The sequence below is a fragment of the Cryptomeria japonica genome, chromosome 9 (genome assembly GCF_030272615.1).
Source record: "Cryptomeria japonica chromosome 9, Sugi_1.0, whole genome shotgun sequence".
Lineage (NCBI taxonomy): Eukaryota > Viridiplantae > Streptophyta > Pinopsida > Cupressales > Cupressaceae > Cryptomeria > Cryptomeria japonica.
In genome coordinates this window covers 11,947,987-11,975,601 of record NC_081413.1, presented here as the reverse complement: position 1 = coordinate 11,975,601, position 27,615 = coordinate 11,947,987, and the positions used below count along the sequence as shown (strand labels likewise).

The following is a 27,615-nucleotide window of genomic DNA, read 5'->3' as shown; positions in this document are numbered from 1 at the left end:
TTTTTTGTGTCACAAGGTGCCTGTTTGCCAGGTTTTCACCAAGTAACGATTTTTTTATTTTTACGATTTTTTTTGTCTTTTTTGAATTTTTTGATTTTTTTGTATTTTTGAATTTTTTTTGTCTTTATGAAATTTTTTTTTTTTTTTTTGTATTTTTTTTTTTTTGAATTTTTGAATTAGGATATTCTAAAGAGCTATGTGTAAAACCTGCGAAGGTGCATGTTGTTAATAGGATCCTCCAAAGGTTCACCCTCTGTGGTTGAGAGCTGATATGTACCAGATCCATATGTTGCTATGATGATGTAAGGACCAAGCCAATTTGGTTCAAACTTGCCCTTCTTCTCTCTGTCTTGCTGATTTTTAGGATTTTCTCTGAGAAACAAGTCACCTACCTCAAATGTGTGAGGCTTGACTTTATGATTGTAGCTACGTCGTTCCTTGACTGAATGATGTGTAGCTCGAGTGACTATCTTCCTTGATAAAGGAATTGAGATAGAATTACTAGCATGTGGACTACACAGGCCCATATGCGTGCCACCTAAACAAGTTTGGGCATCCCTGATAACAAATTCCTTCGAGGAAGCTCCATTAAATGTCCATGATGTATCGCAAGAAGGGAAAGGATGTATGGAGCAAGTGGATGAGTTATGGAGTCTTATGATTGTGAAAAGAAGTGAATGTAGGATAGCATGATGGAGACTTAGGATCAACAAGTGTTCTTTTTGACTTAAAATTTTAGAACTTTTGCCCCCAGTTATTTTGATATTAGGGGAGATCAACTCTTGTTCTTTTTGCTTCATAGGAGTTTTATCCTTGACTTTGATTTTTGCAGAGTCCAATAGCTTTTGATTTTGATTTGGACTAAAGGCCTTTTCTTTATTTTTTACTTTTAGATTTTTCTTTTCAAAGCTTGATTTTTGATCCCCAATGAGTAAGGGCTTTTGTAATTCTTGTTGATCCAAGTCTGGAAGTGGAGTGGAAACGGAAGGAGTGGATGAAATGGTAAAGCTATGTGAGTTCTCAAGAGGGCTGGAAATACACTCAATAGATTCTTTGTTGGAACCACTCTTAGGACTATTGATATCAAGAGATGCTTGCACCACTAGAGGAGATTTGCATTTAGACTTAGTAGCCACAACACTAGGTGGTTCACCCCCAATTCCTTGCAAATTGTTTATAGATTGTTCTTGTCGATTGAATACCTTAGGAGATAGTGGGAGTTGATCAACATGAAAGATATACTCACCACATCCCATGTCTTTAATCTGGAACTTTTCTTTGATATCTACTTGTTTTGATGTAGAAACTTTCAAGGATTTTGGATCAACATATGTTGATGAAGGAACAACCTCTCGATTGACTGGGATTGTTATTTCTGATCTAGGTCGCAGATTGTTGCAATATATGAATGGATTTGGGTCAGCTTTGATGGTCACTTCAACTCCATTGTGTGGAAACTTGATACATCGATGATATGTTGAGGGAACAACTCTCATTTCATGAATCCATGGGCGTCCCAAGAGTATGTTGTATGTGAGATCTAGATCAAGGACTTGACAAACCACATCCTTTGTAACTGGCCCAACTCTGAGGGGAAAAGTGATTGTGCCCTTGGATGAGCGCTCTTCGTCATCATATGCTTTAATGGTGATTGCATGTGTAGAATTTATAGCCTTTTCAGAATATCCCAATTGTTTAATAGTGCTCAATGTACATATATTGAGACCCGCTCCTCCATCTATCAGGACTCATTTTATTCGATGTTTGTGAAGGAAGGCTTCAATGTGCAATGGTGCATTATGTGGTTGGCTCACAGAGGCATCATCAACTTCTATAAATGTAAGGGAGTGTGGAACGGAAAGGTATCCCACCATGGCTTGAAAATGGTCCACATTCAAATTAGTAGGGACGGAAGTGTCTCTCAAAGTTTTGTCAAGAATGGCTTTATGTGTAGGGGATATGCGTAAGAGCTCAAGCATTGAGATAAGCATGGGTGTCCTCCCTAACTATTCTACAAGGTCATACTCAGGCTTGGTTGATGAGGAAGCAGTGTTTTTAGCTGGAGCACCTTGCAAAGTGAATTTACCTTGATGAGTTGTAACATTGCATTCAGAGGTTGTTTCAGAAGAAGATCCAATTTCTTTTAGGACGATCTTGGGTCTTTGGGTAGAATTCTCAAGCGCTTTATCCTTGATGATAATGGTAGAGACATATTTGTCCATTGAAATGCGATTGATAGTTGAATCATAGTTATAAGATGCTCTGGTATAGTTGGTTTGGTCATCTGTGGCTTTAGCTTTTCCCTTGTCATGTTTTGGGAATGGTTCCTTAAACATCTCATGTTCTTGGTTAGATGAGTGTCCCTCAATCTCAATGTCACTTCTGTCAATAAGGTCTTGTATGATGTTCTTCAGTCAATGACAATTTCCTATTTTATGACCCTTGCTCTTATGAAATTCACAATACTCATCATCATTCCACCAATTTGGTTTAACCTTTGGCTCATATGGAGGCAAATCTGGAATTGTTATTAATTTGTTTGCCACTAGTTTTTTGAAAATTGACTCTAGTGGTTCTCCCAATGGGGTGTACTTCCTTCATGACTTGGAAGTTGTTTGAGTATTCACTTGATTATTTGTAGAGCTTGATCCAGAAAAAATGATTTTGGGTCGTACTATATTGGCATCCACAACACCATCATTGACTGTGTTCTTGTTTTTATTCCAAAATATTGGCTTGTCTTTTCCTTTAAAGTCCTCTTTGTTTTCTTTGAATATTTTGACAATGCCTTGCTCAATTACGACCTTTTCTGCTGCTAAGCCTTTTTCAATGATGTCCTTGAAGGTGGACAAACAAGCTTTTCTTAGGTCATAACCAATGTCTTTGTTAACATTCTGGGTGAACATCTCTACCATTTGTTTTTGTGGAATTTTACAAGAGCATCTATTGGCTAGATTCCTCCATCTTTGTAATAATGATGAAAAAGACTCTCCATCCCTTTTCTTGGTGTTGCACAAAGTAGTGATTGATATGTCTGTCTCTATGTTGTATGAGAAATGTTGGATAAATGACTTTGCTAAGTCACCCCGTGACTTAATTCCAGGTGGAAGTTGGGAGAACCATTCCATAGCTTGATCACCTAAGCTTTGTGGGAATAATCTCATCAAATATGTCTCTTCCGCTACTACCTCAATGCAAGTTGTGAAAAACTGTCTTATATGTGCCTTAGGATCTCATTTTCCTTTGAACTTATCAAACTTAGGTGTCACAAAGTATGTAGGGAATGGAGGCATTGGAATGCTTTTGTCAAATGGATAGGGGCATATGTCTCTCATTCTGTAAGTTCGCTTCGGTGTATTTATGTCCTCCATTTTCTTTTGTAAGTCCTTGATTTGTTGTTCCAAATTGTTTTTAGGTGGAGATCGACTTCTTGGACCATACCCCATGCCTGAACCACCGGGTGGAGGAGGAGCATGTTGCATATATGGATGATATTGATCATACACATGTTCATATGGAGGAGGTCTATAATGGTGCTATGTATGTGTATAAGGACCACTTGGTATAGAGTCATGGTGAGGAATGGAATATCTGCTTTGTCCATGTATACCATACTCTATAGGCATGTCATGAGTTTGTTCTAGTGTGTTGCCCCCAAATTTGACGTGGGGTTTCCTTGTGTCCAAATTTTGAGCATGCCTTTGAATATCCAATTGCTTTGGTGGTAGGTCTTTAGCATTACCATGTGATTGAGTATATTTTTCTGCATAAGACTTCCATAATAGTCTGCGAAGGTGAGTATCATATGCTTGACCATGTGTATGTGGACCTCTGGTTTTTGAAACAAAGATGATGGTGATTCAGGCACAAGATGTGGTCCTCTATTGCCTCCACTATTAGGCCTCATTTGATCCATGTTGGGGTGAGGTTGTTGCAAAGATTGATTTTCCATTATTTGAGACATGTCAAAATCATGAGGGATCTTGGCTCCACTTTGTGCCATCACTTGTAAGAAATATTGTCTATCTCTCCTCATTATTTCTTCAACCAATCGATTGAAACAGGGATCCATAATGGAGTCTTCCACTTTTGCTGAATGTACTAAAATGTTGTCCATATTGTCATTGTGTGTATCATTGTTGTTTGTATTGTCCATGTTTTCAATATTTGAAATGTTTCTATAGGCATCCATGTTAGGTAATGTGTATGATCAGAATTGAAGAAGATATCATTGTCATACTCATAAGAACTCATGTTTGCGGACTCTTGAGCCTCTTTAGCTTCTCTCCTAGATTTTTGTTAACGGGTTTCAACCATGAACTAGGTATTGACCAAGATGTTTGAGACTAGATGAAAATGGAAAGAGTATGGAAGACCAAGAGTTGGATGGAATTCAAATGAATCTGAAGTGTACTTGCAATGTCCAAAGTGTAGGACCAAGTATGTATGTAGTAGAGTAGATGTGACTTCCAAAGAGTTGATAGTTTCTCTTGATGAGGTAAGTTGACCTTGACTCTAAGTAAGACCAAATGAGACCCAAAGGTGATAGATCTTGATGAGGGACCACTTAGCAAAATGTTGTTGTATGTAGTATGTTGACAAAGTATGATGAGGACAAGCAAGTGACCTTTTGACTCAAGTTTAGACAAATTTGAATGTAATGCAAGGTGTAAAGCAATGATGGAATTTGTGAGACCCAAAGGTAGGTTGAATGCTAGATGAAAACCCCAAGAGATAACCTAGGAAGCTCAATAAGTCTGAAACTAACTGTTCTTGTTTGCTGGACTGTAAAAGTTTTTCAATTCTAAACACAGACATGCCTGTATACTTCACAAATGCGAATTCCTAACACAGACGTGGTTCTGTCAGACATAGATGCATTTCTGAGATTTTGTAAATGCAATGTTTCTCAAGAGAACACAGATGTGTTTCTACCCTTCACATATGCAATTATATGACACAGACATGGTTCTGTCAGACACAGACGCGTTTCTGAAAACTGAGTGTAATTTTTCCAATTTGTAAAGTTGTTTGTTGTGACCAAATCTGAATTTTTGATTGTTTTACATGACAAGAAGACACAATGTTGATGAGGACTGAATGTTTGCAAGTGTTTAGACTCAACATGACTCAAAAGAAAGTGTGTTGTTTGATGTAAAATTATTTTGTATACACTTAAAGACACAAAAGACAATGTTTTGAAGTTTGGTCTTGAATGTTTGATTGTTCAAAATAAGCCAAGCACAATTCTTATGGCTGGCCAGGACAATAGTTGTTGATCCCACATGGGGTTTCCCCTAAGGCTACACTATTCAGAGCGGATACTTAGATGCTTGACCCCACTGGCTCCACCCTCGACACTCACTTCTCGGGGCAGACAAGCATCAGTCCCCATGAAAAATCCTCGTGGTGAACTTTGTATCTCTACTAAGAACCATATGTGTGTGGGTCGCTCCAGAGGTTCGACCTCCTGACCCAACAACTAGAAGGATTTTTGCTTCTAAAACAAAAAGGTGCTAGTAAGGGCATCCGCTCGTGTGGCCATACATGCGGCACTTTTAGCTCTGTAAATATAGAAGGTTCCCAGCTGGTAGGGATTATGCCCTACAAATGATCAAATAAATTTGATCAAACGAGTTTATGGGGAGACATAGTGTCGGTATGAACTAATCAGCACACGTTATCCATAGTTTTGACCATGAATACAGTTGTTTATAGTGGTTCGAAAGAGGTGGGTTTTCCTCGTGACCACTTGGGTCGTTCTCTCCTCACTAGTAGTCCTAATGACCACACAAGGAGACAGGCCCTCTAAAGATGAAACAAAAAGAGCCTATTGCCCAAGACACAAAAGATACGGGTTCAATTTTAATGCACCAATTGAAGTGTTTGCTAGTCTATGAAAATAAGGCACATAATAAAGATAAAAAACCCTTGCCAAAATTTTGCAACAAAGATTTGTTAGTAGTTTTGCAATAATACCCCTCCTGCAAGCACACAAGTTAGGTAAATTTTAGATCCAAAAGACTGTGAAATAGGAGCCTTCGACAAACCGTTTTTTCTTTCAAGACAAGCTGCACCAATTTCGTTAGCTAGATTAGAAGATGTTAGCTCAATATAAACCAGATCTAAAACATTAAATGCAAGACAAAATGGCAAAAAATGAAAATCTTAAATGAGGATTTTTTCTTTTTTTTGAAAACATAGACGCGATTTTACCCTACATAGACGCGATTCCACAACACAGACTCGTTTTAACACCTCACAAATGCATTTCTGCAAAAAAAATGCAAAATAGAAAATCCTGCAAGACACAAACATGATTAAAATGATCACAAACGCAATTAGATCTCACACGCGATTAAATTGCCCACAGACGCACCTATAATGAAAGCCCGCAATCTGGAAAATAAAAATACTATCGGAAACACAAACGCGGTTTAGAGGTTCATAGACGTGATTCGGGAACATAGACGCGATCCTGCAATCTGCAAAAAAAGTGAAATAATGTCGAAGACGCAGACATGATTCCAGATGTCACAGACGTGATAGAAAATGCGCAAACGCGATCTGAAAATGCGTAAACGCGAAAATGTCAAAATGTTGTCGAAAATGTCAGATCTGCAACTTCAAAAACACAAAATCTACAACAAAATATGTTAAATGCAAAAGGGACAAGAGTCCCATCGGGCATGCCAAAATGTATACGGTGAAAATGGAAACAACAATATTGAAAGACTAAATGAATTCAACCACAAAACCCTAGCCTAACAACAACAAAGATCCACCATAACATATGAAGATTACCTAAGACAATGTAAATCAAATGAAATCACAAAGATTATACCATCACATGTCCAATAGGGTTTGGATCTCCATTCTTCCTATCTCCATTGATCTTGCTTGATATATTTGCTCTCAGATTTTATGTGTGCACAAGAACTCAACAAAGAACGAAAATGTGGTTGCAAGTAGGATCGCATATGAAAGTTTGAATGCTAGGATGCTTGATTAGGATGCATAGGGTTGATAATGAAGGAAGCGTCTCCTTATATAGAAGACACTATAAGAAATGGAGGGATAAGATTGAGAGGTGTAAAAGATAAATGGTCGGCTATGATTAGAGGGCAGGTAGAGAAAATAAGAAAATAATGAGAGGGTAGGTAGTGTATGAATTAAGAGATGAATGACATGTGTCACAAGTGGAAAAGGCTAAAGAATTAATTAAATAAATAAAGATTTATTTAATTAATAGAAGAAGTGGGATAATTAAATAAATAAAAGTATTTATTTAATTTAGGAAAAGGGGAATTTAAATAAATAAATGTATTTATTTAAATGAGAAATAAGGCTAGAAGAGGATAAATGAATTAATTAAATAAATGAAGATTTATTTAATTAATAGAAGAATTAGGCTAAAGTAATTAAATAAATAAAGATATTTATTTAATTAGACATGACAATTTTAGGTGTCTACAAATAGCATTATGAGAATTATATTAGCGGTTGAGTAATTTTGACTATTGAGGTCTCTTCCACTAGTTGACTTGGAGCTTTTTTGGCTTTTTCAGCATCTTTTGATTTTATTTGTCTTTTTTCTTTGTTTTGTCTTGTGTATCCTTGCATATGATTGTGTGAGTTAAGATCCTAATCTCGAGGGCTTGTTTCCTTGAACTTGGTTATCTCTTATCTCTTTGTGATCTTGCTCTGAATTGTTCATATCTCTATCTCTTTCTCTCTTTCTGCTACTTTACTGTGAGCATGCACATAGGCTCATACTCCCCCTAAAGTGGGGGTTAGATGTAGTGCCATAAATAGTAATACTGCACAATTTACACAACCTTTTATGCCCCTACTTTAGTGTGTCCCATCTTAACTCTCTCCCTAGGTCCATTTTAAGCCCTTTTTATCTCAAACCTGATCTCATCTTTTTGCACATAGAACTGAACCTATGCCTTGGGTTGTGTACTCTACTTTCCCACTTTTTTGACCTATTTTTGGTGGACCAAGGCACCCAAGACATCTTGGTCCAAGATCAGGGCACCCTGGGCACCTAGTCCTCAAATATGACCTAATTTAAACATGTCAGTGCACTTTCCGTCCCTGATGATTTTAGTTCTTGGTGTCTCAATTAGACAGTTGGAGGTCGACCTAATCGATAAATTACCTTGGGAAACCTATATAAGAGAATTATTCTATTCATTTTGGGGATCCACCTACATCCAACTTCAAGTATTATAAGCATTATCTTCCATTATTCGTCATCAAGCATATTCAAGCATTTAAGGCAACATTTCATCCCATCATATTCTTCAAGCATTTCAACATCATCGAGCAACAAATTACATCAATATTCATTCAAGAATGTGTTTGTGTTTGATTCATTTGTGTTCATGTCATGTCAAGTCATGTTATTTCATCAAGACTTGTAATTATATTAACAAAGCATTGCATCAACATCCATTATCAATTGCAACATGTTTGAGGTATACTATTCAACATTTACTTCGATATTTTCATTTATAATTTCAATTCAATTCAAGGGTTAATTCCAAACCCATGGTTGACTTAGGTAAACCTCTATCAACAACACCATTTCCCTTCTTTTTGTGTACATGCAACAAATTTAGAAGCTACGAATGAAGATTTTGACAAAAAAATTGACGATGATCAACTCTAGCTTTTGTAGGAGAAAAAAGTGGAGGACCAAGTCACCTAGAGCCACTCGGTCCTATGAATTTGAAATGAACTTTTGGGAATATTTTCTGGGCAACATTCTGATTCTAAAATTTTCTTGTTTGTTCGCATCAGATAGCTAGAGGACCAGGATTCCTAGAGCCTCCTAGTCCCATAATTTTGGACTGAATTCATTGACACGTGTGCCTCTTTGTTCGTTCTACTCATATTTAGCTTCGTGTCTGCATACTATGTTTGTAGCTTGTTGTTTGTGTTATTTTATGTCAAATTTCCATTATTTACCCTAGATCTAGCATTCTAGTTACATTCTTTCAATTACATTTTCAACTCAATTAAAAGGGAACATAATTCAATCTGCATTCAACCCTTTTCCTAATAGAATTGAATCTATTGAGTTTGTTCTCCTTTTAATATAATGAGTGTGAAATAAGTGGATTCCTACCTAAATTTATGGATCCCTATTTCCATGTGTTAAAATAAAAAAAATGTTGTTGGGTTGATAGGGGTTTTCCTAGGTCAAACCCTAGGTTTGAAATTAACCTTATGATGAATGAAATGCAAAAGAGAGCTTACCCTATTAGGGAAAAAGGCTACATCTAGAAATAAATGTTGAATTGAAATGTTATATCTTGTTTATGAAATTCCTTTGTCTTGAAATATTCATAAAAATGTTGATGTTGTTATGTAGGAATTCATGGATGCATTCATAAGAACTTGATCATAGATGTCATCTTGAATGCTTGAAATTTGAGTACTTGACCTCTCCTTCATTTTTCTAATGATGCTAGATTTCTTGCTCACTTGAATTTGAATTTTGGAGTAAATTTTTCTCGACGAGAGATGGTTTAAATGAGGGGATAAAACTTTCTTTTATACCTATCCTCATGAAACCTGTTGAAAATTGTGAAGGTCGACATCAGAAATCATTTCCTGCTCAACTTTTTTTTGACTATTAGAGGGTTCAAATTTGAGCCATTTTAATTTGGACTATGGCACCTAGTATCCTAGTCTAGGAGGACTATGACACCTAATGCCCTAGTCTAGTCCATATGGGCTAAATCAAGGTCTAGGAGTCAAATCAGAGAGTAGAGATCACAGATTTAACACTGGTGTGAGCAGAATAAAGTATAATTAGGGCATAGAGGGTGAAAATGCCAAAGTGAGGCCTAAGTGAATATGAAATTGTATAGGGATACAATTCAAGAGGCTATAGGACCGTTACAAAGGCTATGGGTATGAGTGATATATATTTTTGGATGGAAGACATGACTGATGAGAAAATATCAAGCTGAAAAAGAATAACACTTGGGATTTGGTACCTTTCTTGAAGGATGTAAGCCTATGTTGATGCAAATAGGTGTTCAATACAAAGTTAGGTCCTAATGGAAGTGTTGAGAAGCATAAAGAATGGTTGGTCATGAATGGGTATTTTGAGGTCGAGGGAATATATTATAATGAGATTTTCCCTCTTGTTGCAAAGATGACATCCATTCGGTTCTTGTTATCCCTTGCTATATATCATGATTGGGAAATCAAGTAAATAGATGTGAAGACAAAATTCATTCATGGTGATTTGGAGGAAGAGATTTATATGCTACAACCAAAACATTTTGTGGTGAAAGGTTAAGAAAATATGGTTTACAAGTTGAAATTTTTTTTTATGGTATAAAATAATCTCCTAGGATGTGGTATCAAAAGTCTGATACCTATTTGTTGAGTTTGGAATTTTAGAGGTCTAAATCTAATCATTTGTTTTACTTCAAAATAGATAATGGTCGCATTATCATTATTGCATTACATGTGGATGATACGTTATTGTTTGGGAATGGATATTTGATTTCTGAGTTGATGTCTCAGTTGTTAGCACAGTTTGAGACGAAATATTTAGGTCAACTAGGTATATTCTAGGAATGGAGATCAAAAGAGATAGATATAATAGAAAGATTTGGTTAAACTAGAATACGTAGGTGAATTTTGTGTTGGAGAGATTCAACATGATAGCTTCTACATCAATGATAGTTCTTGTTGCATTACAAAGAAAGTTATTTCTGGAGGATCAAAAGAGATAGATTTAATAGAAAGATTTGGTTAAACTATAGTAAGTATGTGAATTTTGTGTTGGAGAGTTTCAACATGATATCTTCTGGATCAATGATAGTTCTTGTTGCACTACAAAGGAATTTATTTCTAGAGGATTGTCAAAAATATCCTATTGAGGTGAAGGACATGGCTAGTGTACCATATGTGACTAGTGTTGGTAGTTCTATGTCTGCTATGGTCAATACTAAAATAGACGTTTCCAAGCAGTGGGAGTCCTGAGTTGATATATGGCTAATCTTAGATGGGTGCATTAGGATACAATTAAGAGAGTGTTCATATATTTGAGGGGTAATTTCAAGTATTCCTTGTGTTTTGATGACTATCCTACTAGACCTCAACATTCTTTGAGTATCTATGGATATGTGGATTCGGATTGGGCAGGTGATATTGGTAGTAGAAGATCCATCAGTGGTTATGTTTTTACTATGTATGGTGGTGCTATTAGTTGGATGAGTAAGCGACAAGCTATAGTCACTTTTTCCATGACAAAAGCAAAGTATATGCCAACTACTCATGCTTGTAAGGAAGCCATTTGGCTTGATAGTTGTGTTCAAATATTGGGTTTGATGCAGTAAAAATTACTATATGTTGTGATAGTCAGAGTGTCATTTTCTTAGCAAAGAATTCAATTTTCTATGCCATAACAAAGAACATTGTTGTTTAGTTTCATTTTTTTTGAGGTATGATAGAGGATGGGAAGGTAAAATTGGAGAAGTTTGACACTTTGATGAATGTTGTAGATGCATTGACAAAATTGGTAAGCATAGAGACATTAAGATGACATTCTAGTTCTATGGGCCTCTCGGCTCGCTACAGTTGATTGATAGGTTCTTGAAAGGTCTTCAACAAGTGAGAGAATGTTGAGATTAAGGTGTCTCAAGCTTTACAAGTCCTAACATTGGTAATTGATTTTATTTATTTAACATTTGATTTATTTCATGAACCTACATAAACTATTTTGTTTGCATATGCTATTTCATCATCCAGTGGGAGTTGGCATGTTGACTTCTCATCCTACTAGAAAGGTGACATGGTTTATTTGTCCTCGTATGGAAGTAGGTGTCCGACTTAGTGTACCTTGGAATTTTGTGGAGGTGGCTAACAAGTGTCATGTAATGACAAAAATATGACAAGATTCTATAACACACCTACCTACGACAGTTTATGACAACCTATGACATCTTATGACAACTAGCTATTCCTGGAGGTAGGTGCCCATGCATGTTTTGTTTTTGCATGCATGAGAGTGTTTACATGTTGAGGAATCTAATTGCATGTAAGGGAGGTGGTTAAGTTGGGAGATTCCATGATAATGCTTCACATGTGGATAGGTTGCATGCATGCAAGTATTGTGCATGTCTTGGGATTTCTTACAGGCTTAGAATTGTGCCACTTGAACTTAGGCATCCATTTTAGTCTCATTTCTCTATGCATTGTAAAGTCATCAAAGTGTTGTTGTCAAGTTAGTCATGTTGTGGTTTCCAGTTGTTTTGCAAGTGAAGTGTTATGTTGTCAGAATCAATCCAAGTTGTGGGTTGACGTTATTACTCCTATTGAAGAAGCTATTTTACATGGGTTGTGGAGACGTATAAAATTTGACCACCTAATTAAATAAATATTTAATATTTATTTAATTCAATAACAATTATTCTATTAATTAAATTAATATTTAATTAATTCATCCCCTTCCTCTACTGATTAAATAAATTATTCAATTTATTTGATTTAATTCACCTAGCCAAATTCTAGCTTTTAATTAAATAAATCATACTTATTTAATTAAATCACCCTTTCCATTTAATTAAATTTACATTTAATTAAAACCCTTTTGACATTTAAATAAATCAATATTTATTTAAATCCTCCCAATGCAAGTTGCAACCCACTTTTTGAAATAAATAAATTTTATTTCAATTAAATCCTAAAATTCCTCCCACTTGCATTCTCCTACAAAATCCACTTGCATGCCCAAACCCCCTTCTAGATTCTTCTAATCACTTCTATTTTAGCCCAATCCTCCTACTAATCATTTGCACATTCCTTAAGAAGGAGTCACTTTTCAAAAATATGCAAAGTCTTCATAAAGCATTAAAGGCTCAATGTTTTCTAATGGTTAACCTCTAAAGTCTTCCAAACCATTAAAGGCTCTTACATAACCATTTATGGTTAACTCAAACTCAACCCTGGGTTAGAGACTTTCTCTCTAACTTAGCCATCCTTTTAACTCATGGGTCTCTTCAAGCATTCATTGCTTTGACCATGGTTATCCTTTAACTCTTGCACATTCTTTTATCCTTTGGATAAAAGGATTATCCAATAACTCAACCCTAACCTTACCCCCTAGGGCAACCACCATGTCCCCTTAGGCATTTAATGCCTCTTCTCTCTCTCTCCTCTCAAGCCTTCTCATGGTGACACTTGTCAACATAAGATTGGTTTTGTAAGTGTAACATGGATTAAGGATTGTTCAATCCTAGCCCTTGTTAAGATTACTCAATCTTAACCATCTATTTGCCCATTTCTTCTATAAATAGGCATCATTTCTCTCATTATCTATGATCCAAGTTTCATGCATCCAAATTATAGTCTATTTCATCAAGTCTAAAGCTTTGCCTCTCTTTGTTTAAATCATACTCTTTTATAAGCATTTCATATCATTAGCATAGCATATTCATGTTAGTAAAGCATGTTAGTATATCTTAATATCCATATCATAGCATAATATTCATCATAGCTAGTTTTGTTATAATCTTATAGATCTAGAATGCATTGCATATAGATCATTCTTATCCATTATTACTCTTTCTTGGAGTTGTCATTCCAAAGGTCAGCTGCTCAATGATTTGAGAGAAACCATTGACTTGAGGAATCCTATGAGATAGAGAACAATGAGACACTTTTTGAAAGATTTGCTTGTTTAACTAGTTTACCAAGTTAGTATTTATATCTAGTGTTTCATTGGTATGATAGTTTCTTGTATTTTTGATTAATCAACTGACAACACTAATTCTGGCATACAGGTTGTATTGTAATTATTGTTTTCAATTATACAAAAAATATTGTGCTTTTGGAGTGTGTGGTTTTTCTCCCAAAAGGGTTTTCCCCATGATATATCTTGTGTTATTTCGTATAATCGTTATGCATGTTTAATATCTTTGTCTAAATGAGTTTCTAATTCTATAAATAGTTAAGATTTGAAAAGAAAATTTATATTATCTCCTTCACTAGATTAGTGTTAGGAAGTATTTTCTCACCTTAGCTTCCTTTCATACCTCTATCTCTATTTCCCTCTCCTTAACTCTCCCCTATCTCTATCTGCTTCCCTCCCCCCCCCCTCTCTCTCTCTCTCTCTCTCCTTTTTATCTCTCCATCTCACCCTCTCTCATTATCTAACTCTCTTTATCTCTATTCCACCCCCCCCTCTCTCTCTCTCTCTCTCTCTCTCTCCCCCTATATCTCCACCTTTCTATCCATATCTCTCCCTTCCTCTCCCTCTCTCCCTCTCTCCCTATCACTACCTTTTCACGTCTCTCTACTTTACCTTTCTCTCTCTCATATACACACACTCCTTGTTTCTCCCTCCCCATCTCTCTCTATCTTCCCTTTCTATTTCTCTCCATCTCTCTCTATACTTCTCACTATTACTTGTTTCTATCATCTTATTTCTCTCACACTCTTTCCTCCTCCATCTCTCTTCACCCCTCTATATTTGTGTCCCATTATCACTAGCTCTTTGTCTTATTCATTTCATCTCTCTTGCTCTATATCTCGATCTCTCCACTTTTCTCCATCTCTCCCCACTTCATATTTGTATCTCATTATCTCTACCTCTCTCTTATTCACTTTATCTCTCGGATTGCTCTATATCTCTCTCTATCTCGCTCTCACTCTTTCTCTCTCTATCTTCCTCTCACTCTTTTTCTCTTTGTCTCTTTCTATCCATATCTCTCTACCTCTATCTCCCTATTTCTATACCTCCCTTCCTACCCCTCTCCTTCTCTCTATATCTACCTTTATCTATTTCACTCCCTCTCTCCATCTCTATCTATTGATAGATCTCCCCCTCTTTCACCTACCTCTCATTCACTCCATCTGTTCCTGCATCTCTCATACTCTATATGTTTATCTCTTTATTTATCTATCTACCTCCCTCTTACGCTTCCCTTTATCTCTTTCTATCCAAATCTTTCTCTACACCCATCTCCCTTGATCTCTCTATCTTAGTCCCTAGCCTTCTACATCTCTCTATATCACCCTCTATCTATATCTCTCCATCTCCCCACTCTCTCTATATAAATTGAGCTATCTAGATTCTCTCAAACCCTCTTTTATCTCTCCCTTTTCCTCCTCTTCTCTCTCTCTCTCTCTCTCTCCTCACTCCCTCCCTATCTCTCCCTCCCTTACTCCTTATATATCCCACTATCTATCTCCTTATCTCTACCTCTCTCTGTCTTTCTCTTCCCATATATATCTACATTTCTTTCTTTCTCTTCTCGTATACCTCTATCTCTCCCTCATTCTCTCTCCTACTCTCTATCTCCATTATTTCTCTCCCCCTCTCTCATCTCTCTCTCCCTTTCTCTCCTCACTCCCTCCCTATCTCTCCCCATCTCTCCCTTCCTTACTCCTTATATATCCCACTATCTATCTCCTTATCTCTACCTCTCTATGTCTTTCTCTTCCCATATATATCTACATTTCTTTCTTTCTCTTCTCGTATACCTCTATCTCTCCCTCATTCTCTCTCCTACTCTCTATCTCCATTATTTCTCTCCCCCTCTCTCATCTCCCTCTCCATCTATCACTGCATCTATCTCTATTTTTCTCTATCCCCCTCTCCTCTTCATCTCTATCTATCACTCTATCTCGATTTCTTGCTAGATGACCTACTACTAGACCTCATGTACTATACAAATGCTTACAACTAATAAACAAAAAAAATTCTAATTGACCTTCACTTCTTCAACATACCCATTCCACACCAAGATGTGATTGCTAGTAGTAATTTCAATATACACCTTCTTAGAATATTTGATTCGAAGAAAAATACAATTTTTTTTTGAAAAAATCAACAAAAGATTTTTATTTTGATTATATAATATAAGAAAAGAGGATGAGTTTAACAAACTCATTCACCAATAAGCAACATAAAACATAATCTCAACTGTAAAATTTTATATAAAATAATTTAGAAAAATCAATTTAATAAATAAAATCATTTACACTCTTACTCAAAAATTTGATTTGATAACATCCACATGTTCCTATACCTTTAGCTCTTTTATTGTAATTTCAATATACATATTCTTAGAATATTTGATTTGAAGAAAAGTACAATTTTTTTTGAAAAAATCAACAAAAGATTTTTGTTTTGATTTTATAAAATAAGAAAAGAGGATGAGATTAACAAACTTATCCACCAATAAGCAACATAAAACCTAATCTCAACTGTAAAGTTTTATATAAAATGATTTAAAATAATCAATTTAATAAATAAAATCATTTACACTCTTATTCAAAAATTTGATTTGATAACAGCCACATGTTCCTATACCTGTTAGCTCTTTTACATGGCAATTCTTATAATTCTTTTCCTGAACACTTCTGCAGCATTAATTTCTGCAACTCTTTAGAAGTTGTATTCATTTGAAAAAAATCATCAAAGCATGGGATGGTGTGTGCCCTCCTTGAGCAATCATTACGTCCCTTTTAAATCATCTCCTCTTCCTCTGGCCGCCCGCAATTCTTTTTCACACACGCCCAGTAATTATTCACGTTCTCTTCTGAAGTGGAGGAGGTACCATGGCTTTCTGGACAGCCAAGAGATTGGAATCACTTTCAAGTGCAATGACCTCAGGCACATAATTTCGCGGTCCAATTCAGTCTCTCGGGTAAGGAAGATGTGATATATACTTGATGTGTATATTCAAAAAATTATGTGTCTATGTGCTAAATACGAGGGTTTGTTTGAATCAGCTGCCTAGTTTTCAAGTTTACCAGTATGGAGATGATTCCTGAATATTCATATGAAATAGCACTCTTTGTAAATTCAATAAAAAACTAAAATGATTGTTATTGTTCTTTACACAAATTCATAATCCATTATCTCCTCTAAGGAAAAAAAATAATCATACACATCGAATTTGGTATTTGGTGTATACAAACATCTATATATAATCAATAAACATTGGATGTGATATATACAATGTGTATATCCAGAATGAGGTTGTAATGTCTCTATCAAAATTTTTCAACAGCTTACCACTTTTTTAACTTTAGCTCATAGGCATTTAGTCAAGCAATTGATGGAACATTGAAAACTATTCAATATATTGATTAAAAATAGCTACAACTCTTTTTTCAAAACATTAAAATATTCACAAACATTTGTTGTGCAAATTAAGACACATAAGCATATTAACAAATAGCTGGCATATAACCCAATAATTGCTTTCACTTTCGGAAATTACAACTCCATTTGTTAATCAGCTATAAGTATAAATTTTGTTAAACACTTAATATACAAACTGAAATTACAATGGAGTAAATACCCGAACTGATTGATGTTATCCCAATAGTTGATATATGTTTAATTAATTTACTCTTCAAATTGTTGTTCACAAATTCTATAGCTGTCAACGCTTGTTATAATAATTATGAGTCAGGTTGCTGCTAAATAAAATTATCTACTCCAATTGTAGAGACCATTTCTCTATGTTGGATAAAGAAAGGAAAATTGTTGCTCTCACTTTTCTATCCAATTTCTCCAACTCCTGATCAGCCATCGTAGTTGGTTTCTTGGCTTTTCCTTCCAGTGCGAGGGAGAGATCTTTTTTGATCAGCAGTGATTCCATCTGCATCTTCCACAATCCAAAATTGTCTTGAGAATTTCTCTATTCTCCATTTATTCGCTTCCTCCATTTGTTTGAAAATTCTTCACTGATTTCCAAACAGCTCCTTCACCAAAAGCTCTGATATCAATTGTTAATTATAAAGTGCAAATAAATGAATGACAAAATCAGATATAAAAACACAAGTTAAGATTAAGACGTGAAACACAAGATTTATAGTGGTTCACCAATATGACTACATCACTTTCAAGCAGGGGAAAAATCTTTTATTAATCACTGTTTTCTATTCATACATTCGGCAGCGGCTTGCTCTCCAATATATAAATAAACAGAATAACATTATCTAGAATGTGAAAAGCCAAAAGATATTGGAGGGGAACAATGTCTGTTGGGTTTCATATCCAACACTTTGTGATTTCTTGTGCAAGGCTGATGTAATATGAAGCAGTAGGTTTTTTTTAACATCAAAGATTCTCCAAAAGGGAATCAATACTCTCGAATATCTCCACGCCCCTCCAAAGAACTTCTAAGGCTGTTGCAGTCTTTGTGAGAGCTTTTAAGAGTAAGATGAAAATCACCACCCTTAAAGTAATCGCTTCCTTAATAAAATATAATCAATATCTTTGCATATTTACAGACAGCTAAATGATACAGTTGCTTCAAAATAAACCTTTCACCTTTATTTCAATAATTAATTTGTGATTTTCACATTTATGAATATTTTTGGATAACTTCAAAATATGGTAAATATGCTGTTAAGAGATATCTTCAATAATCTCAACAAAATCTTCAAACTGAAATCTTTAATTACAGTTTGTCTGATACTCATTTGGAAATAAATCTATCAAATTTGCTTCCAAATATTATTGGAAATAATTTTTTTACTCATTCATCAAGAGAGGCACAAACTGAAAAAATATTAATTTGATACCTAGTACAAATCTCCTCAACCTTTAAACATTATGTGTACCGGTGAATCTTGTGTAAACCTACTCAATCAAGAATGTCGGATGGGGAATCAAACTTAACCATTGTACTCATCTTGGCTCCAAGAACACTCTACCACTATCAAAATACCTTACCATCAATGCTGATGATCTCTAGGGAATAGGCAGTTTCCAAGGATATTTGAATGGACCAAAAAAGGGACATTATAGAGGTGGGGTGCAATGTATATGCAATGTTATGTTTAAGAATGAGATTAATGTTATTTTTCTTGAAGTGAGGGTTTCACAATCTATATCGAGTTTGGTGTATGGTATGATATGATTCATCCCATGAAGTCTGAAAATCTCCCTGAAAAATAAATCAGCTACTTGTGCTATAGTATATGTTGTAGAAATAGCAAGGAAGTGTGCAAATTTGGTAAATCTGTCCACTACAACATATATACAGTTCTTGCCTTGTACCTTAGGTAGCCCCATGTTGAAGTCCAGGAGATACATTCCCATTTTTGATTAAGAATGGGTAAGGTTTGAAGCAAACTAGTTGGATAAGTGTGCTCATTTTTGTTTTGCTAGCAAGTAAGACACTCTCTAACATACTTAAGGTCTTCACTTTTTAGTCCTTTCGATGTGAACCTCTTTTGGATCTGCCTGTAATTCTTAAAGAATCTCGGGTGACCAGCTATAGGTGCATCATGAAAAGTCTTCAATATCTTCATCTAAGCTGTGAATTAGTCACCAAATAGATTCTCTCATTGTAAATGATCAGGTCATTGAGCACTGTGCATCCATTATCATGAATAGTGCCCTCAATGATTGTTTATGCCCAAGAATCCTTAGCATACATTGCTGAAATCAACTCTCTCCAATCAGCAGTGATCTCAACCAATAAACACAAACGGGGCCTCTTGGAAAGTGCATCAGCAACTATATTCTTTTTCCTCTTAACATACACAATGTCAAAATCATATTGTAATGTCCCCTTCTCAATGATGTGTTTTCAATAGTCCATTGGCCTATCTCAGGGACCTGTAGGCTATGTGGAATGAAGAATTAGGGTTTCAAACATTGGTGCAACATGAACTTACTATTTTTAGTAAGTTAGGGGTTGACTGTTTAGATGATGCTATCTTACATTGTTTTCCATGTTCTGCCACTGGGTGCGAAGATGATGTTTTTCGGAGCTATATTGCTTGACTTACTATTTTTAGTAAGTATCAGTTCAGGTGATTCTATTTATAGCAGGGCAGTTCAGAGATTCAGTTCAGTCTGGTGGATGGTTCAGCACTTCAGTCCTCAATTCATTTGGCTTTTGAGTAGTATTTGGCTTGCAGGATGATTTATTAAATATTAACACTGCATTCTAAGGTTAATATTTAATTATATTATTTTGGATGACTTTGGGAAATAGAAGTTTATTTTATTCAAAGTGATTTTATCAAATTTTCCTAAGTCATTGGCATAAGGGAAATCGAATTATTTCATGAGCATCACTCAATGTCTTGTTTGCAAGTTATTATCCTAGGCAAAAGTTCGAACTTGCCTAAGGGAAGGGGACGCCACCCTTGAGGGATTTATTTCATATTTTTTAAATATATTTGGGTGCCTTTGGGGGGAATAATGAAGTGACATGTAATTTGGATGCATTTGGGTGCATTTGCATTTGAATTTAAGGAGCAAAAAGTTATAAATAAGAGCCTCGAGCTCTCATTTGGATCATCTAAGAATTTGCATTATTATGCTGCCGAAATGGAGAGCAAAATTGAGCTTCAGAGTTGAGGCTTCCTAGCTAGCACAATTTCGAACTTGCAATATAGTACCTAGATGGTGGGTGTGATTTAGAGTTGATTTTGGTGTGAAGATTTTTAGTTTTAGAGTTTTGGTGAGTTTTCTATGTTGTTGGTTTGGAGTGGCTGAAGCGGATTTCTGATTATAACTCTCTGCCTGAGTGTACGTTTCTTCTGGGTAGAGGCTTGTCGGAAGCGCCTTGGAGAGGCGATCATTCCTCTGGAAGGGCGTTGGGTTTGGTGATGATATGATTTTTTGAGAGCAAACCGAAATTTGCAGCTGGCCGTACCTTTCCTGGAGTGCCTTGGTTTGCGTGCCTTTTGCGTGTGGTGATTTGGGTGCTGGTTTGAGCTCCTGGTTGATTTGCCTTGATCATAACAGTTGTTCGCTTGAGTTCGTGAGCATTTTGGAGTTGATTCAGAAGAGTTATGTGCATTTCCATGCTGCTGACCCATTTTTGGAGATGCTGGTATTTATATCAGAATTGTTGTTTTTATGTTTTAGCCTGAAATCAGTTCTAGTCTATGACTGAATGTTGTAGTACTTCATTGTAATCATCTTGTATCATTGGTTAGTAGTACTAACCTCATATTGAACTTGAAGTGCTCATTGTAATCCCCACTGCATAAGTGGAAGAGGCTGGCTAGGCCACCTTAGTGTTTGTAATTTCTTGTGCTTCTGTCCTCCCACTGAATAAGTGGTTGAGTGGTATTGTCCTCCCGCTGAAATATGCGGTTGAGTGATAGTTTTTTATTCATAAGTCCTCCCGCTGCATAAGCGGTAGAGTGATTTGGTTTTGGTTATGCTTTGTTTTCTTGGCTGGTTTACCGCCAAGTTCTTGTTCTTCATCCCGCTGAAAAGTGGAAGGGGTTGGCTTGCTGCCCAACATTGTACTTGCTTTATAATTTCCAGCAGATCAGTGAGCTAACGAACCCCTTATCACTGTATGTTCTCACCTTCCCACATTGGGTACTTGGTGATCAGAAAGTGGAAGGTTTACAATTTCAGCAACCATTGAGTTTATATTTTCTAACCTTAAAGGGTTACTTGTTTGTTTGAAATTCTTATTGTGCTAAAAATAATTTTTTTTATCTGGGATATTACACATATGCCTGTAGTCTACTCACCCACTTTTGTTGCCTATCATTGAGATCATTTTGGTTCGTAAAATATTTGATTCTATTTGGATTCATTTTGATGATGAATTTACCCCTACCAAATATGGTCTAAATTTGGCCTAGGCATGCATGATGGTCAACATCTCCCTGTGTAATGTCCCGTTTTTAAGCATCAACATTATTTGTATGATTATCCTATTAACCTTGGTCCCCATAGGCTGACATTGTGATTAGGGGACCCTTTTGAGGGTGTTTTATGGCTCTTCAGCTGACCTTTTGGCGCTTATCTCAGTATTCTGCAACTTAGTGCCTTGGTTTATTTTTGGTATGCCTTCTTGGGATCATTCAGGTATCTTTGATACACACTTTCTTTTCTTAGTAAGTCACTTGGACTTTTGGATCATACTTACTATTTATAGTAAGTCACAAGATGACTAGTGGACATCATGGCTATATATGGAAAGTTGGCAGGATTAGTCTCATGAATTGTTATTGGCATTTATTGGAGATATTTAATTTATTAAAGTCTTATCAAACATTGAGTTTAATATTCTTTAATTATATCAAATGACTTTATGGGCAGGGCATTATAAGAGTTAAATATACTAATCTCATAAAGTGACTAATTAAAAGCCATAAAGGGGGTGCCAACTATGGAGTTTTAAAACTTAAAAAAATAAATAATTTAAAATGATTATGAAGCCAAGTGAGATGTGGGCTTTAGGGGAGATATAAAAAGCTCGTTTGAGAGTTTTTTCATATACATATGTTTCCTAATTTCATGTGGAGAGCTGAAGCAAGGGTTTGCTAGTTTGTGAAAGCCATAGATTTTTGAGGACGAAATCCCTCAAAGAGAACAATGTTTGTAGGTGTGGAAGATCATCCAAGAGCACTCCGTTTGATAATCTCATTCAGAGGTTATAATTTTGCTTCATTGGATTCAATTTGTTTACGGCTACAACTGATAAATTAAATACAAGAAATAATAATGTACATAACAACGCATACCAGACAGCAATAAAATATATCTTTATTCAGACAAGCAATTATTACAGAGAAGAGACCAGAGATGGTTGGCCAAGGATTACAATAGACCCGACTATACCGTACTACCTTCCTTGGCGGTACACAACATATTTAAAGGAGCCGATGGTTGCCGAGAGGAACACAACTGTCAACCAACCGACACATTAACTACTCGATAGTGACAACTCACTTAATACAATTAATTAATACATTGACAGATAACAAATATTATCAAACATAATGATAGGCAATTTATGTCGACTACATCATCCCCCCCAAAAGAAAAAGTCGTCTTCTAGATGACAAATAAACATCAAGTAATATTTGGAAAGACTAATGACAAGAGGTAAGAAATGACTTTGTATTGGATAACCCCAACTTGTAGTGTACCTACCAAATCAAATGGAGGTTTGGGGGCAATGTCCCCAACGGGGTCAAGGGGCAGCGCTCCCAACGGGGCTGAGGGGCAGCGCCCCCGCCGCCAACACCAAATTACAACCTTCAAAATCACACAGAACTCCATGGCGCACATGATTTTCATGTTTTTTTAAGACGCCAAAAACATTGTTGATGAAGCCAGAAAATAGAGATTTTGCTCCTACCACATGCTTTTGACCACGTATGACTCCCTTCACTTCAAGTATGGCCTCATATGCATCATGTATGGTCTCATTCAAATTACGTACGCTCTGAAACATAACACGTATAGTCTGTTCTTTGCCACGTCTGCCCTGCACACCTATGTGCCTGTACGGTTCAATGGCTGACTTGTACGACTGTGATGTCCCCTTTTTGTTGACATCAGTTCTTTAGTGAGGATTAGCCTATTATCCTGACCCTCGTAGGCTAATGGGATTGGTTAGAGGGTCTTTTGAGGATTGGTATCATCCCCAGTGTTCATAGTGCTTCAGTTTGGTCTTCGTTTGGCATCATTCGGACATCATTTGCTCTACTTACTATTTTTAGTAAGTCTTGGGATGTTAGAGATGGACCTCTGCTATTTTTAGTAAAGGGGATATGGTCATAAGCAGTCTCCTCATGTTAGCTCCCAGTTCAGATGACGTTTGAAAATATAGAGTATTCATGGAGATATTAATGTTTAATTGGCTCAATTAAACATTAATTATTTGGAGATTATATTATTAAGTTATAAAATGACTTTATATTATAAAGCACTTAAATGAGGGTCTATTTATCATGAGAAGGGGGCCAAGTTTATCAATAATTTATGAGCACATAACCCAAGGTTTAATTACATTATTGATGCCAATGAAATATTATAACATTTTAATGTTAGTTAAGAGATTTTTGAAGAAGTTCGAACTTCTTGAGGAAATATAAGTGTGCAAAAGAAATCAAACTTGATTATGTGATTGGAATTTTTGATTGAAGTTTCTCTAGAGCATTGAAGTGTAGAATACCAAGGGTTTCTATAGGATTCAAGGCTCGTCGGCATTGGAGAGTGTGGCTTCTTCATTGTAACAACATATAGAGGGTGTGCGATATCATCTGATTATGCTTGTGAGAGTTGGCTTCATTCAGGAGTCAATATTGAGCTGATTGGAGGGTTTATTTCAGAGTTTGTTTGCAGATTGAAAGGGATTATATTCAGAGATTTATTTGCTACTATAGTGCCCGTGAACAGTGCGCTATAGTACCCGTGAATGGTAAATCGCTACAGTACCCATGAATAGTAAATGCTACAGTACTAATGCATTTTAGAAGAGTTAATCTACATAAATTCAAAGGGGTTTGAAGAGCGATTTCAGATTGTTGGAGGCTACATTTATTGCTGTTAGTACCACTCATTGGCACGTGGGAATTACATGTATGTATGACAAGTGTTTGTGTTAATGACAATCTACTGTAAGTGCATTTTGGTCTCTTAGAATGCATGCCAAATGTTTGTAGAAATGTCTAACAGCTGTAGATGCATATTTCATACGATTTCAGTCACACATTGTCATTAAAAGGTTAGTGGTAGGTGTTACATTGCATTCTCATTTAACTTTAGACTTTGATATATGTCCTTTTGAGTTCAATGAATGCATATTATCATCTCTTAAATCAGAATATCAAAAAGAAACCACAATCAGCAAGCACAAAAGTTTCATGACAAGTGTTTGACAATATTCCTTGAGCATTTAAATCAGAAATTTTCAATCAGATTTGGCAAGGGATATTACAGTGGTATCAGAGCGGTTTCCTGCCAACCTGTTGGGTAGATTGATTCAGCTAGTTAATCATGGTTACTTCAAGTACCCAGAATTAGTGGGACCAAAATATGAAGCAAGTGTATTCCTCATTGGAAAAGTTAAAACAAAACTAGAAGAAGCTGGATGAATTGATTTCACACCCGGCAAAATTTGATAGAATTGCTCGGTATATGACATCTCTTTTTAAGGGGAAGGAGAAACAAGAGGTCTCTATAGGGCAAGTATCTAGAAACCTCTATAATGAATTTTTAGCAACCTGTGACCAGAATACAGCTGAACCTATGGCGAGCAAAAATCAGACTTACATGGAGGAAGATGTTGGGCACAAGACACTTCATGATGATTCCAAGAGCGAGGAGGCACATGTGCAGGAAGTGAGGGTCAGATTTGAAGAGAATGTTGACACTGATAGCACTTTAGAAGTCGTTATCAGTCATGATAACAATTCTGATTTTTGCAACAAGTCATATTTCATTGCCTAATCGTGAGTTAGCAGCCATCTCAGGTGAGATTGATGGTTGTGTGGAGGCACCTAATGCAAACACTCAAGTTACGGGTGATGTTGAGGCCATAGGTGTTGTGGATTCAAACCACAACAAGTCTGATTTTTCCAATTAGACCATGGAAAACAAATCAGAAAATTTGCCTAATGGTGATGGTTTCGAGGATTGTTTGACCGATGTGCACACATCTATATGGATAGGGGACGTGAGCATTGATATTGGCGGTTCAGCATTCTCTAACATGTTATTCGAGCCATCCCAAGAGGTACATGACAGCGGTACACTTGTTGAGGATGTGTACGAAGTAGATAGCACACATGATGATGCTTACCACTCAGTGAGCGATGACGACTCCACCTCTTACCAGAGTGTAGATTTCAAACGAGGAAATTTGAATGGAAGTGAGAAGTTCCAGGGTTCTCGCCATTTAGTAGGGAAATTGAAGGTGAACGAAAGTATGATAACTTCAGCCTTAGAACACTTCAATGTTGTGCAGCAATTGGTGGCACATTGTTGCTGGACTCCTGGTATATGTGAGCACTTGGAATGTGGGCTTACCCTTGCAGAGTTTTAGTCGCTCAGAGATGCCGTTGGGGTAATGCGGAATCATTACCTACAGATATTATTAGATAGAGATCATCTCCTTATGCTTGATAGTATCTATTATGATGCATTGAGGGGGAAGGAAGAGGAGGTTGACGAGCTCACTCACGAGCTTGAGGTGACTTTGGACTCGTTGGAGAGAACTCAGTTGGCCCTTCAAGAGTCGCAGGCACGGGTTGATAATCTTACTATGGAGTTGATAACCACATTGAGCCCTACACCCCCAGCCCTATAAACATGAATTGCACTTTGCATGAAGAGGGGGAGGAGTGTGCTGTCTGTGAGTCTGCTACTCTCTTGCAAGAGGTTCCTGATTGCTTGCTGGATGAATGGGCCAATGCTTTTCAGTTTGATCCATCAACTGAGACTGAAGAGACTGGGCTTGGCACCTATTGTATCCATGAAGAGGATACTCCTATTCCTAGCCTCATCAAGACACAAGGGGACTCAGAGGGGTTATGGAACATGTTTTTTGATGGTTCAAGAAACAAGAATGGTGCAGGTGCCGGGGTGATGCTTGTTTCTCTTGAGCAGGAGAAATATTTCTTTTCTTTTAGGCTTCAGTTTGGTTGCACTAACAATGTCGCTGAGTATGAAGCCTTGATCCAAGGTCTCCAACTTGCACAAAGCAGAAAGATTAGATCTTTTCAAGTATTTGGAGATAGTGAGTTGGTTGTTAAACAGATCCGAGCCCAAAGTGTAGCAAAAAACAACATACTCAAGTCATACAACACAGGGTTTGGGACTTGATTGAAGGATTTGAGGCCTTCAATATCAAGAGCGTTCCTAGGGGTCAGAACAAACATGCTGATAGGCTTGCAACAGTTGGTGCTCAATTCGACGTACCAACGCATGTTGCAAGTGAGAGGGAGCAACACATCAGGCTTGTTGTGAGGCCTGTTGTCCCAGACAACCAAGTGAATTGGCAAGTATTTGAAAGCGACCAGCAGATCGTCAACTTCTTGCAAAATGAAGCAGAGTTTTTTGCCAAAAATCAGTCTAGGCTGCAAGACCAATATGGAGACCAAATCGTGCAGCTCAAATCTAATAAGTTGCCTAAAGGTCTAGTTACCTTGGAAGGCATTTTCAACTCAGATGATCAGTTGAAGAAGAAGATGAACCTGGCTGCAAAGAGGGGTGATTACAAGCCAGTTGTTGTTGCTGAGGGTAGGTCCTTGAACTTGGGCAAGGTGTGTTCCTCAACCGAGCAGGAGGCCTTTGTTAAGCTTTGCCAAGAGTATGATGACATAGTTGCTTGGACCAATGAAGACTTGAAGGGTTTTGACCCTAGCTTAGCCCAGCATACCATAGAGCTAAATCTGGATGCAAAGACAGTTAGGCAAAAGCAAAGGCCAATAAATCCCAAAATTGAGCCACTAATGAGGAAGGAGTTGACCAAGCTCATAGAAGCCAATATCATCTTCCCTATCAAGCACTCCTCCTGGGTGGCCAACCTTGTCCCTGTAAGGAAGAAGAATGGGGAGATCAGACTATGTGTAGACTTTAGGGATCTCAATAGAGCTTCCCTTAAAGATCAGTATCCCCTTCCCTCTATGGAGCAGATTCTCCAAAAGGTCAGTGGCTCAGAAAGATTTTCATTCTTGGATGGGTATTCAAGCTACAATCAAATCTTGGTCCAAGAATTAGACCAATACAAGATTGCGTTTACTACTAAGTGGGGTACGTATGCTTATTGTAAAATGCCCTTTGGGCTAACAAATGAAGGTGCCACATTCCAAAGAGCGATGGACATGGCTTTCAAGGGTGTATTA

At 36.7% G+C, this 27,615-nt stretch overlaps 1 protein-coding gene across 2 annotated transcripts in view; it reads left to right on the top strand.

Moving 5' to 3' along the window:
• The first annotated feature begins 16,341 nt into the window (after window positions 1–16,341).
• LOC131077167 (adenylate kinase 5, chloroplastic) overlaps window positions 16,342–27,615 on the top strand; it is a 317,818-nt gene continuing 306,544 nt past the window's right edge. For both annotated transcript variants that reach the window (XR_009358969.1, XM_058014606.2), the window contains exon 1: window positions 16,342–16,685. Coding sequence is in view for 1 of the 2 variants with exons in the window: in XM_058014606.2 (XP_057870589.2) it covers window positions 16,461–16,685 (225 nt within the window). In the remaining variant the exon portion in view is untranslated. The remainder of the gene's footprint in view (window positions 16,686–27,615) is intronic.